At 46.6% G+C, this 14,384-nt stretch overlaps 1 protein-coding gene across 1 annotated transcript; it reads right to left on the bottom strand.

Moving 5' to 3' along the window:
• Positions 1-2,711: 2,711 nt before the first annotated feature.
• LOC120954581 (uncharacterized) lies at positions 2,712-14,136 on the bottom strand. The gene is made up of 4 exons (XM_049610780.1): positions 14,009-14,136; positions 13,257-13,828; positions 8,753-8,855; positions 2,712-5,333 (listed from the first exon to the last, which is right to left on the bottom strand). The coding sequence occupies exons 1-4, from the start codon at positions 14,012-14,014 to the stop codon at positions 2,742-2,744; spliced, it is 3,273 nt and encodes a 1,090-aa protein (XP_049466737.1). The 5' UTR covers positions 14,015-14,136; the 3' UTR covers positions 2,712-2,741.
• Between the last annotated feature and the right edge of the window lie 248 nt (positions 14,137-14,384).

Genomic DNA, 14,384 nt, shown 5'->3' with positions numbered 1-14,384 from the left:
TATTCATCTTCTTTCTTTTCTTAAACATTGAACTTTACATATAGATGGTCATTGGACTGGTCAGCTCTGTTTTAGTAGGATAACTGGTAAGTTCAGCGAATCGTTCGTTAATAAACGCGATAATTTTGGTAGAAAAAACCATCCACATTTGTAAAATAAAAGTTCTGAAGTCTTTCCAATACCTTTCGAATATTCGTTTAGAGTTAGTTTTCTTATGACTACTCTCGAGAACTCAGAAAGAAAATGATTTATTTAAACACTTTGAAACACGCGATAGCTAGGGACTACTGACTGTAAATCTTAATATCTTGTAACAGATTGGGCGTATTATCATGAAATTTTGCAAAAGATCAACAATGTTATAAACTAGTGATGGGAAAAATGAAGTTTTCGTCGGATTCGATTCCGGCTAGCTCCGAAGTTTTCTGGAATCAATTCCGGATAGTAGGTCCGTAATCGGCTCCAAAATTGATACCGGAATCGGCTCCAGAATCGGAATGGGTTTAGGAAATAGTTCCGGATTAGCTCCACAATCGGAATAAGCTCCGGAATTCGCTCTGGAATCATAATCGGCTCCGGAAACGGAACCGGTTCCGGAATCGAAATCGGCTCCCGACTCGGAATTGGCTCCAAAATCACAATCGGCTTCGAAATCGGAGTCTGTTTCGGCATCTCTTGGAGACATTTGGGTCCAATGATACTACGTATTGATACCCGCAAATAATCAACATTTACTTGTAAACGATCCATTATTATGGAGATGGACCGGATTGATTTCGTTTCTGAAACTTCTGATTTGAATTCAAGAACTGGTTCTCATTCCGGAGCTAATTTCAATTCTGGAGGCAGTTCTTATTCTGTTACCGGAACAAATTGCAATTCCCAGGTCGGAACCAATTCTGGAGTCAATTTCGATTCAGGAACCTACTCCGATTCCGAATAGTTTTTGTCATAGAGAGTATCAATTAACATATTGCTTCATTATTTGGGTTCGTATTCAAAATAGTATACTCCAATTCATTCTTATTTTTAATCAACTTCATCGCAAAATTTAGTTTTTCGCTTTATGTGTTTTTCAAAAAGATGTCTACAATATCTACCTGCATTGAAAATAAAGAGCATAATAAGGAAAATAAGGAGAGTATTGTGATATCACGATGTACTTATCGAAATTTTGGATTGAAAAACTTATTTTCTCCTAAACAAATTTAAAACATTTTAAATTCGTAATCCCAGATTGTTTTGTTGCCTTTTTATTACGAATTTGGTATCAACAGTTTGATGTTCATCATGTTGAGATTGAGGTTTATGATTGTGCAAATTTCAAATCAATAGCAAATTCCCGAGCAGAGAAAATAGTATTATATAGCCAATTACAACCACATCTTCTTCTTCTTCTTTACCACACAACCGTTGTCGGTGTCAAGGCCTGTCTGTACACCACCACTAGTGGGGCTTGGCTATCAGTGATTTAGTTACTACCATAGCAGGATAGTCAAGTCCTACGTATGGGAACACGATCCATTCGGGGCTTGAACCTATGAAGGGGTATGTTGTTAAAGTTGTACGAGTTGACGACTGTACCACCAGACCGCTCACACATCTCACTGATAAACACATCTAGATTTCCCAAATCGATCCGGGGTAATAACTTTCCAATCAAAATGCTCAAATTTAAAAGCTCCATCGTAGTAATGTAGTTGGCACACATCATAGCTCTTCCAATGAGATTCGACTATATTTTACTTCCTGCAAGGTTGTCATCATACCATTTCAATTGCAAAAAAAATAAGCAAATACACCATATCGTTTTAGCAATGATTAGATTTTCGACTTACAATTTATTGACGGCATGCGGTAGGGCCCAGTGCCAGATTTTTCGCAAAAACACAACCTGGCGCGGGGCACAAACTGCTAGTTGCCCTTTTTAATTAACAAGGTATAAACGTAGCGCAAAAAACGCGAAACATTAGTGTGAGGCGTAAAGCTCGCGGACCGTTGCCAGACCAGCCCACAAGCGAATGGGGCGAACGGTGTATACATTCTTAAACCACTAATCAACAACACAAAACACGCTAACACGACACGCACACGGTTACGGCGCAGAGGGGTGTAATGTTTAAAAAAAATGGAGGAAAATGAAGATCTAAGGAAGGGAGTGTTTCACAAAAAAAAAAAAATACAATGTATCAAACACAAAATATAACAAAAAACACGCGTTGGCGGGAAAACATGATCCACTGAACGAAAACGATAACACGGGTGACGTTCGCTTCCTTTTCTGTGTTCAGCGCTTGCCGCTTCTTACATCATCATCCTTAGCACAGCAGGCCATGATGCTACAGTGAGGGTTGGCTATAGGGTTGGGCTATGATGGCGAGTTTCCTGGTACTAGGCAGGAAAGGGTTGTGTTTCCCGGTAGATGGCAGCACCCTTTGGTTTATTCAATGCCTCTTATGCGTGCGTAACGCTGGACGCGCAGCGGGTAGTTTGGAAATTGAAAGCTTGTAGTACATGCGCATCACGCAATCACGCGTATCATTGCGCATGGCGATAGAGAGCAGTCGCTAAGCAAAAAAAGATGGACATTTGTATGAAGAACTTCCACCTGGAAGTTGCGAAAAATAAATAACTCCGAGGCATAAAAGGTTTAAGGGGTGTGCTTTCCACTCCCCAACGCCCAAAGAAAAACGGCAAAAAATGGAGTCAATTTTCCCGCCAGACCCCTAGCTGTCGAGAGATCAGGGCGAGGAGTGACCGTACTGGGTCGATGCCCCTGCGTACATATCGCTCGAAGCGGCCGCCGATGCGTCGTCGTGGAAGTGGAACGCGTTGCCGCTGGCAGGTGGATCGTACGAGCTTACGACACTTCCGTCCGGTCCGGCAGCACCACCGCCGTACTCGGCGCTGGCGTGCCCTCCGTGGACGGCTGTGTAGTGGTGCTCACTGGCGGCGGACTGCTGCTGCTGGTGGTGATCGGAGTTACCGCCTCCGATCGGGTGGACATTGTGGAAGTGATAGTGGAACTTGCCGGTAGTACCGTGGTCGTCGTGTCCACCTCCCTGATGGTGGTTGTCGCTGTGGCTTCCGCCGTACTCTGGATAGAGGTGTGCGTCACTGGGGACACTGTAGACGGTGGGCTTGGCGGGGTAGCTTCCCTTGTACTGCTGGCCAAACTGATCGCCTCCGTGCTCGCTGTGGTAGCTGGCGCCTGCGTGGTGGTGATGATGAACGGTTTGCGCGGCCCGATCGCCCGTCGAGGACTGCGCGTGTTCCCCGTACTGCTGGCGGAGCTGATAGGATGGTCCTGCGGAAGGGGCACCGCCTGCACGATACGATTCGACGCCAGCCCGTACAAGATGGGGATCGTGTTTGGTGGCGTGATAGAAGGGAAAGCGGAGTTGTCCAGAAGATCCGGCGCCGTCGTCGTCGTGGTTGTCGTGGTGGGCTTGATCACGAAGATCTTGATGCGCTTCCCCCGGTAGGTGCGCTGGATGTGGATGCGTATGATGGTGGCCCGCGGTGGATAGCGCCGGGTAAAGGGACCGTTCCCCCGGTACCGGGTAACCGTGGGTGGTGGCGGTGGAGGTAACGGTGGCAGCGGTTGGTACGGGTCCGGTTGCAGCAGCAGGTCGGTGCGACTTGGCAAAAGCTGGGCGATCGTAGGCTTCTGATAGGACGCCGCCGGCACTGCCTCGTGCGTCTCCCGCGGTGGACTGTGAGGGTGGATAGCGGGCAGTGTCGGGCTTCTCATACCGTGGGTACGACTCCCGTACGGTTTGGAATGGACGGGGCGTACGGTCGTTGTGGTCGTAGGCTTTGCCGTGGTGGTAGTGGTGGTTGTTGTGGTGGTGGTGGAGGTCGTCGCGGTCGTGCTGCGCACCTTTTTGGGCTTCTTGGTCCGCTTCGAGACCGGCTTGGAATCCCGCCTCGAGTCCCGCTTGGTGTGTCGTTTCGAGCCCGGCCTGGAATCCCGCTTCGAACCCTGCCTGGAGTCGCGTTTCGCCTTCACTTTGGTAGCGCGGTACTTCTTCGACTTGGGCGTGCGCTTGGAGTGCCGCGTCTTCGACGTACTGGACGTACGAGTGCGAACCGGTTTCGGGGCCAGCTCCTCCGACTCCTCCGACATTTGCTCCAGCGAGTCCAGCTCCTCCGTCAGATCCTGATACTCGTCCAGATTCTCCCGATCCTCCGACTCCTCCAACGACTGTGACTCTTCCGCCGACTCCTCGATCGTATTGGTGAGCCGGGAATCTTCCTCGCTGCTGGAATCGCTGTTGCTGCTGCTGGTGGAGGTGGTGCGCGGTGGCGAAGCGGTACCCCTCACCGATGGACGATGGCGCTGACGGCGCAGCCGATGCAGGTTTGCCTCCGGCGAGGCCTGCCGCAGCGGTATAGGGCGTATCCGGGGCACGGGCGAACGCGGCCGAGTGGAGTTGGCTAGCGTCAATGCCGAAGTCATACGGCTCGGCCGCCGGCTGGAGCGCATCAGGCTCAGGTCCGTACTGGCCAGCCGGATGCGCACCGGCTTGAACTTGAGCACCACCGCCATATCGTTGGTCCCCGGTGCGTCCCCGGTGGTACTGTTCCGCGGCCTGATCCAGTCCCGGCGCCGTTGGCTTACGATGCTGCTGAGGATGTTGCCGCTTCGGCTGCTGTGCGGGGGGGCGCTGGTGGGAGTGGTAGTACTGTGGGTGGTGCTGGTATTCTTCCAACTGTTGAAGTGAAGAAGGACTTGGTTTACTGAACGTGCTCTCAGTAGGGGATGCAGTGTGTTCCGCTAGTGCGAGACGGTTTCCTTCCATGGGATTGTAATCGTCGCCAGCGTCGTATACAGAGTGTATGGGAAACGAGTGTACGTACTCTTGGACCTCCTGGGCCGTGCTCGCGTGCACCTGCGACGACGCTGGGTCCGCGTCCGCCGGCTCGGCCGACGGACTCGGACGCCCGCCGTCGTCGGTCGGGGAGGAGGCCACGGTCGCCACCGTACTCTCGACCGGTACGGCGACGAGCGTCGGGACGGGCACCGGGACGGGCTTGGCGACCGGGACCGGCACCGGGACCGGTTCCGGTACCTTCACCGGGAACGGTACCGGCACCTGGACCGCCACCGTTTTCGTGATCTTGACCGTTTTCGGGGGCAGCTTGTGCTTGCCGACGTAGAACCCGAGATCGATCAGCTTTTCGCTCGCCCGCTCCAGCTCGGTAAAGTTTTGATTCATCTCATTGATCAGTTCGTGCTGCTCCCGCACGACGTCCTTGTAGTAGTTGCCGAGTGCCGCTTCACCCAGCGCCCCGCCAACCAGTACCAGCGCACACAGTACCACGAACACCTGCACACCGTGGAGAAGGATAGGGGGAGTCGAGAGATGTGAGTAGCGCAGAGAGCGGAGAGAGAGAGAGCGAGAGTGGATGTAAATGTGAGTGTGGAAGAATGGGAGAGAGTGAATGAGAGAGGAACAAAGAAGGAAAGAATTAGTACAGCTCATCATCAGATGCGAAGGTCACTGCGCTTCGCGTTGCTTAGTAACTGAGAGCAGCTGTCAAAACAAGCACTACACTCTAAGCACACACTACTGTCGCAGGTCGTCGCACTCGTACAGAACGAATCACTTACAAAATTTAACATTGTGTTTGTGTGTTTTGGAACTGCGTGTCTAAAAGGGTAAACCCGCTCCAAATCACGTCAAGTCGGGATTGGACGATCGGGTTGCTGCTGCTTTCGCTGCACTGCGCTCGGCGGTCTTCGGTCAGTTCATCGATCTTGCTGAAAGCGTTCTCAGGTGTTCTTCAGGCACTTTCACTCTTCACACACGGCACTATCACTATCGGTGTACTACTATCAGAGTACTATCACACCCACGCACACACACACAGGTTCTCACAAAAGGGTATTTCACACCACACGAGCTTCGGTCGAGACAATAGGACCTGCTCGAACGGATATCGCACTCCACACTGTCTAATGGCCGGTCGGTGCTACTTTCTTTTATACTATTTGCACCTAACCCTCGATAACAATGCACTGGCAGCGCTTTTTTTTCTTTCCTTTTAGCCCCCTTGCCATCGCCAGTTGGCGGAAAAGGGTTTTTGATAGTGTGTAGTCGCAGTCCCTATGGTAACGCAAAGCGAGAGAGTGAGCAGCGAAAAGGAAAAAAAAGAAAAACAGAGAACAACTGTTTACCGCCAACGCTTGCGGGGCCAGGAAGCGCATCGCGTTGAGCGCATCGCGTTCGCGCCATAGTGCAATATGAAAAAAAAAATTACACGCCAACTGCCAACTACGGCGCGCGCGGTAACTACCCAAAGGGAGGCAAGAATGCAACGGAAGCCCCGACGGGCGGACACGCCAATCCCCCCGGTTGTCCAGCGTCGGTAGCAAAACTGAACCACGTCCGGCCACAAAACCGAAAGCGAAAGGCCAACGGACAAAGGGCCGGGCGGCCAGCCAGCTCGGTGCGCAATTTGTGCGCAGCGAAATTGTCCAAATTACGCAATGGCCTGCCTGGTGCGGAGGATTTTTTACGCGGAACTGCCAACGGGAGCACGCGTCGATTTGATGAGGGTTTGCCCTGCGCCTCTGGTACGAAGTCAAACAGACGCGGTTATACCAGGGACGGTGGTGAGGCATTTGATATCAATTTTTGCGTTTCTGCCAGCCAGTGAGTGCAATCAATCAAAAGGGCTAGATGGTTTTTGGAGCTTCGAGTCGAATCGGTAAGTGGTTACTTTTGCCATTGGGGTTTATGTGGGAAAGCACTTCAGTTATAGGTATTATGATACTGCTGGCTGATGCACTAGCTCCATGCTTTTTGTAGTAAACAAATGGCTGGGATGTCTATTTTTCACCTAAAACGTTCCAAATACATATTATTCAGCTTATACTCATCAAAATCCTATTGGCATTAGTGAATTGATTCCTGTTCTGTCGGAATTGTTTGGAGCCTAAAAAAAGGCAAAAATGTCGGAAGAAATTCCAGTTTGATCACATTTAAATATGTTCAATATTAGTCAAAATTGCGGAATTTCTGAAAACAAACCAAACAACCACATATTTTTCAGAGGTAGAGATATACTGACTTCGAAGTCTCAAGCAGTCACTTCGTTTACCAAGTGCGTGATTCGAGTCTCTGACAGTGTATATTGTGTAAATATTTGGAAGGATCTAATACTTCACTAAATGAGTTTCAGCTCCTCATAGTTCCTCATAGTAAGTGAAACTTGTAATATCATTGTAAGCTTCTTTTAATGTTGGGAAAGTTGAAATATTTCCTTATTTATTTTTTTGATTTTACAAAACATTGAACATGAAATTCTCATAAAAACTTTATCATTTTCAACAATTAAATCATACATAAACATCAACATAAATATCAATATTGTTGACCAAACATCCCTGTTTGTTCAATACCAATGACAGAACAAGGTGTCATCTGTACAATGAGCTGATCATTAGTTCAATCTATTTAGTACAGGCAGCTCCAAGCAGTCCCCATCGCCGGCTTTGCTTCAAAGGGTTGATTCAAAATATCGTAGATGTCTGCAGTTTTCTCTTTACATTGTTCATAGATAACATTATATATTTTAAGCATTTTTTTACTTCAATTTAGTATTGAACTATTCCAATTGTTCCCAAAATCTCATCTGTATGTTTTACACACTTATTCACTTAATTTTCCAACGATACAAGCTCTTCTCGAAATTGGTTTTCTGCAAGATTGTCGTAAGAATGGAAAATATGACAAAAGTCATTAAAACACTTTAAATTGCAACTTTGAGCCATTGTTAATTAGCATGATTGTCCATTGCTTGAGCATAATTGTCCGGATATACAAACTCAATCACTTAAGCAAGAAAGTAAGCTTCATGCAGCTACGCAAGTAAACCAACCACAGAAGGTGGTAACACGTAACAACGTGGTGCGTATAGCCAAGAGCAAATAGCTAACGATTGGGAGTACAATGCGTAGTGAGAGAGTTTTCTCTGGGGATATGCGATCTCCAGTCCAAGATTCGATCTCCAAGATGATCTCCAAATAGATTTCATCACATAGTTTTTAGTCATTCGAATTTCTCAATTATTTGTTGAGATTATCTAAAGCTCAAAGATCACTGGAATAGACCTATGACAGCATAACAGAAGTTAGCTATTATGACAAAGTTTGTACTAAATTTATTCTTCGGATCAAAATAGCTTTAATCAAAATAACAGTTTCAATAAGTGCTCACATTCATCATAACACTGCGTTTAAACGGCTCCACTGACTCCTCATGACTTTGTGAGCATTTTCATATTCCGTCGGTAAATGAATGCTTCATTTTTGCCACCAATTAATTACATTTGTACCAAACCACGAACAGGTATGTGAACGAGCCATGCCATACAGCTCGTGCGCGGTGCAGTTCCGTCGGCCGTCACACTCGAGCGCACACTCCACACCACATCCAAAATGCATGCATGCTTCCGTTTTTGGCCACTTTGGAGGCACCACATTCGAAGCCTTCCACGCGTGTAAGTGTTGATTTTGGCCACCGAACAAATCCTGGTACGCACAAGCACAAACAATATTAGCTTACACTGCAAGGTGGGGTGAAAATCTGGGCCACTTGCACGTTAGGCTAGTCGGGCAGGGAAATACAGCGAAGTGGATAAGGAAAAAAGTGGCTTCCTCCTTGAAACCACACCACCGGTACCGGTTGGCCCTTTGGCGCTGCGAATCGTTACGAGAGCTACAAATAAATGCAAAACCAACACCACCACCACCACTGTGATTGTTGTTCAATGGTGGGGCCGATAGGAAAACTTTTCCTCCTGTTCGGCATGCCCGACCCACAGGCGCACTTATATCATACACCCTGAAGAGGAAACACTTGAACACGGTTGACCGGACTTGGACGATTTTCCGACCTAACTTATCGACCCCCATCACTACCGAGGTCATCATCGTGCAGAGAAGTGTAGTAAGTGTGTAGACTAACTAAATTACACTTTGACTGCAGGTGCCTGCAGGTGGTCTCCTGGGCTTGGGCGTAGACGATGCATCGTTTGAACCGGTTTCGTGAAAGTGTACTTCGCTCAACTTCGCATACCGAGGGGCAAGGGGGTACGCTTTAGTCGTGTCTCACCTCCCTTTTCTTCGTGCATATTCAATCGATTAATAATTGGTGGGCTTCACGCACCTATCCGGTGTTGATTGGAAGATCAAAAGGGATGTCCGTCGCTCAGCCAGTGCTCTCTTGGCTCGTGGATTATGAGCGTGGAAGCGTGCAGCAACTTGCACTGGTGCGGTACTTCCGCATGCTTACAAGTAATGGGACGCTTTTAGCATTGGAATGTGCTCGGAATACACTCGGAACGGAGGTACTCTTAACCGGTTCGATGGTAATAATCGTTCAATTATGCAATAGCGGCCAACGTGTGACAAAGTTATTTTTGATTGCACGTTAAGGGATGCTGTTTGAAATGCATCGTGAGCTGGCTGTAAGTGGCATTAGGAAGAATGTGTTGAAATGGCCCTAATGTATTTTTCTATAAAGCACTTTATTGTAAGATTCAGTGCATCCAGGATCAATGGTTATTAGATTAAGGAAAAGGTACAATTTACTACAACACGAAGATCGTCTCATAGTTGTGCCCAATGAGTTGATCTGGTCGGCTGTACGGATGTACATCTACTTTACAGCCTAAAGTTCAAAGAGGTGAATGAGGCCAATTGGCTTGAAATCTCTACAAAAAATATGTTTGCAATGTGGAATGAATTTGGTTATATTTGAACAGAAGACTCTGCAGTGTGTGTGTGGCAAAGACTTCGATAAGACATTTGTTGTGAGAGTTCTGTTAAGTTTCAATTTAAATAATTTGATTTTTAGCAATACGGAACGCAAGAAACATTTTTGATATTTCAATGTGTTCTAACACGCATAAGATTGGTACACGCATAGAGGCACACACGGTGTAGTTCGAGCTAAACGGAAGCAAAGCAGACGTTTACTTCCTGTCGCAAGAACCACACAACAAGATCGTCGGTTCTGCTGAGCGAAACATCGCAGAACACATTTTATGCTGAGTAAGCATAAAATGTGTCATACCCGATCGTGCAGCGATCACCAGCATCTACCAGAAATGCAGCATCCGCTGAAAGACAACATCGTGGAACAACCGCTCGCAGGTGATATCGTGGAGTATCGGCGTGATAGGCTTACTGTGGTGGGTATTCAAAATCGGACACTTTTACAAAATTCACATCGATGTCCAGCCGCTCTTCCTACTTTGCGATCTATATATCAATTTCCTATAATTATAAATCGTCATGAAAACTGTGCATTGGGCTTCTTTAATTACCTTTCTACACGGGAATGTGAAATAAGAATCAAAAATAAACTTTTATACATGAATAACGGGGGGAACATTCTTCATGTTATAAAGAGCGTTCGAATTGGAAGTGTCCGATTTTGAATACCCACCACTGTAGGTTCGAGCTAGTTAGAACTAGGGAGTTTAAGTTAGTTCAGAATTGTAGCTCACCAGAAACCATAAACTTGCTAAGTTTATTGAGATTTTTTTTTTAAATAAATGAAATGAATGTAATGTTATTGGGTTTCTTTACAATTTTGTATGTATTTCATTTTATGTTACAATATGCTTCAGTATGTATGGAATTTTTCTCAATTATTTTAATAACATTTCTATTTTATATCATTGTTGGGCAGCGAAACCAAAAACATAATTCGGTAAACAGTTAATAGTTTGTGCGATCGATATAATTTGTGTTAAAAAACAATAAAAAAAAATGTAGGACTGATTCCAAAAATATGTGGGAATTAGTAATTAGTAAGATCTTTGTTCTGATAAGGTCATAATTAAATCTTATTGATGATTTACTGCATGCTAAACCATCTGATTACCACGCTACAAATAGCTTAATTAAACATTAAACAATTATCGAGCCATTATCTAAGCGCCCTTTTTATCCTCTCGCTTGTTGCTGCAATAGATCACACTGGCGAACGACGAGTGCACTAATTGTATGTTATCATCCAAGATCTGTACCGTACCGGGGCACTTATTATTCACTGCAGCAGCTTTTGATCGGATGTAGCAAAACATTTTATCTGATTTTAAAGTGCGTTGGGTGGGAACCATTTCAGCCATTGGCGCTTGCTGTCGCAGCTAGTGGACGTTTAGATATGGTTATTAGTACGCTTAGATTCCATCTAATGATAGTGCCGGTGTAAACATGAGCAGTTCCATTGAGCATAAACAATGCAGGTGTCTCATGAGTCATAGTTGGTGGGAGTGTTGAGCAAACGGGTGATTTGTTTGTTTACATTTTGCGATGGGAGGGGAAATGGGGAAATTTGTTGGTAAGTTTGTGACATATGACTGTGATTGATTGAGCAATTGGGTTTGTTTTGTATGAATTTTCCGACTCACTTACCTGAAAAATATTTCCATCACGGGCTGTCCGTGGGAAATTTCGATTATTCACGCATCGTAACTGAAAAGCGCCTAAATGTCTGCAATATGTGCTACAGCTATAAATTTATTATGGCATACTACAATGAGAAGGTCGTGGTCGTAAGGAAAACAACTAAAAATGTGGAAGTTTTCTGGATGATTTCATTGTGGACTGAACTACTGAAAATGCTATTTGTGATAGATTTCTCATGAATTGTATGAGAATATGGGAAATTCCCATTCGTACTTGAATTTCCATTCGAAACTAGCACTTGTCAGGAACTGGTCAGGCGTAGCACAAATGACACGATTTCTTTTGACAAAGAAGAAGTTGGAATGATGCTTTTATGCTAAAACAGTAAAAACAAGGTTTATTTAATGACAGTTACTACTGAAAAAATTGCAGAACAAACAAAGAAGAATTTCAACAGTGGGTCCATTATTCAAGATGCAGCCGTTTTCTGAAACCCCTTCTTTGTACATTCTTTATTGTACATGAATTAGCTACTGTTCATTAAGCAACAATGCACAACGATCATCGCGCAAGATCATTCGCTCCCTGGGATACGCTCCTCTGCTGTACCAGTCATCTTCATCTAGATGGCCCTTCAAAGCAACGCATAAATTGCAACGCGTCACAGCACCACCACCACCACCACCAACCCAGTGGCACTGGCATAATTGATGCAAAGAGGTACGGTTTTTCACTTTCAAAATCCATCATCCGTCGCGCACGTACCTTGACCTCGCACGGTGGCAGTAGGTCCCGCCAAAACCCGGGCTAGGTTGGCGAGTTACGGCACCATTGTGCCGAGGCGAGTGTGGCGATCCGTGCATGGGCATTCCACCGAAATCGAGCGATCGATCGGAAGACATCCATCAGATGGTCCAGTTGGTGTACGGGGAGATGACTACTGTGTAGGAGAGTGGACGGTTGGTGCCGTGCATTGTGCTGTCGATCGTTTGCACCTTTGGAGTAGATCCATCTTAATGGTAAAAGGTCGTGCCAATGATGAGTAGCTCGGTAGAGTAGCTAAGTAGGTCATTTGTTGGAATTAAAGAGCATAATTAGCATAGCTCAACAGTAGCAAGAATTTGAAGAACCTTTATTGCTGTGGCGAAGAAGATGTTAAGGTAATTCCCAACAAGAATCTGAGGATGATTTTGGAAATCGATTGTGATACATTCTTTCTGTTGCGAACGGCTCAAAGACTTGGTATTAAATATTTTTATATTTTTTATTACATTTTTTTAACATGTCTCATCTGTTTCTTGGGAAAGTTCTCTTTTTTTACATGTGCCCTTACACAACCGTGTAAGACAGGGTAAAATAATTTATGTACAGCTGACGACAACACGCTGCAAACTGGATGAGGGAAGACGAGTTCCGTTGGACATTCTCGGCCATAAGAGCTCGGGGATTGCTTTGGGCATGCTGGTTGGAGGTTGGAGATCACCTAGAAGCTCGAGATTGAGACAGCTGAGCGGGTGCGTTGTAGATCAGGGGGACAGAATTGCACTATAGAATGAGCAATGATCGTCGAGATCGTTGAGAGAAGATGGGTGTAAGATGAGCATAGGGGATGTGCAGTACAGAGTCATCACAGCGAGGAACGTTGTTGCCAAACCGAGGATCACAATCAAACGGTACTGGTGTGTATGTGTGCATGAGAGTGTGTGTTGCTGCGTGTAATGGTGTGAGTGTTTTGGGACGATATGTTTGGCGCATGTTCACCATTCAGACGGTGCAACATCTCACCCAGGTGGATGGTTTAGTTACCAGTTGGGCTGGCATTTACCACGAGTGGAACTCCGAGTACGAGTGGGAATGAGGCTCCCAGCCGTGCGACTTTACCACCACCGGAACATGCTTCTCGACGTACACCGGTTTCTTCACGATGACCGGGACATGCTTCTCAACGTGCACCGGGTACGGCTTCGGCACCTCGACGTACTCCTTGTGCACCACCTTCACCGGGACCTTGACTGGGTACGGCACTGGACGGTCAACGTGCACCGGCACATGCTTCTCGACGTACACCGGGACCTTCTTCTCCACCACGACTGGCACGTGCTTCTCGACGGTGACCGGGTACGGTACCTTCACCGGGTACGGGACGTGCTTCTCCACCTCGACCGGGTACGGGACGTGCACCTTCTTGGTGATCGTGGTGACATGAGGCTCCTCCCAGCCGTGGGACTTGTGCGAGTCCCAGCCGTGCGATTCGTATCCGTAGCCCAGATCCCACAGGCCACGCTTTTCCTGCTTCTTCTCGCCGTTCGCTTCGGCCGCAGCCGGTGCCTCAGCATCCTTCTTCTTGATCTCGGCACTCGCCACCAGGGCAATCGCCATCACAAACACTACGAATCCCTGGAGAATGGAGAAATGGAGATGCAAAGGAAATGCATAGTATTAGTTTTGGAGGTTCATCACTGAATGCAGGTCAATGTTGGGAAGCTGTCCCGTATTAGTATGTCACTCTTGCACACACAGGAGCAATGTCACTTGATTGGGGCACATTTGATTCTTGGGAAACAATTGCAAACACACCTTCATTTTCAGCTGCTCGTTTTTGCTTCTTCTAAATATCACACTCGTTGTACTCGGAGGGTAAACTCACTGAACTGGATGTGAAGACCGAATGATGCTTTTCCAAAACTAACTGGCCATATTTATACGGGTGAAGTTGGCGAGTAAACGACGACCCGCCGAGATCCCACACTTCGATGCCACCGAAAAACAATCGGTTGGGGTGTTGTGTTGTGTCCTGCGTCATTCTCTTTCTCGCTCGCTCTCTCTCTCTCTGTGGGGCACTAGTGCTAGCCTTCGCCATGCGCCAGCAGAAAAGGGAGAGGGCGAACATTTGTGGCAGTGTGTCGTCAAATTATGCCACCAAAGATCACTTGCACTTTGCCCCACCGCGCGC

The sequence above is a fragment of the Anopheles coluzzii genome, chromosome 3, assembly GCF_943734685.1.
Source record: "Anopheles coluzzii chromosome 3, AcolN3, whole genome shotgun sequence".
In the NCBI taxonomy this organism is placed as follows: domain Eukaryota; kingdom Metazoa; phylum Arthropoda; class Insecta; order Diptera; family Culicidae; genus Anopheles; species Anopheles coluzzii.
This window is presented reverse-complemented; position numbering and strand designations above follow the sequence as displayed.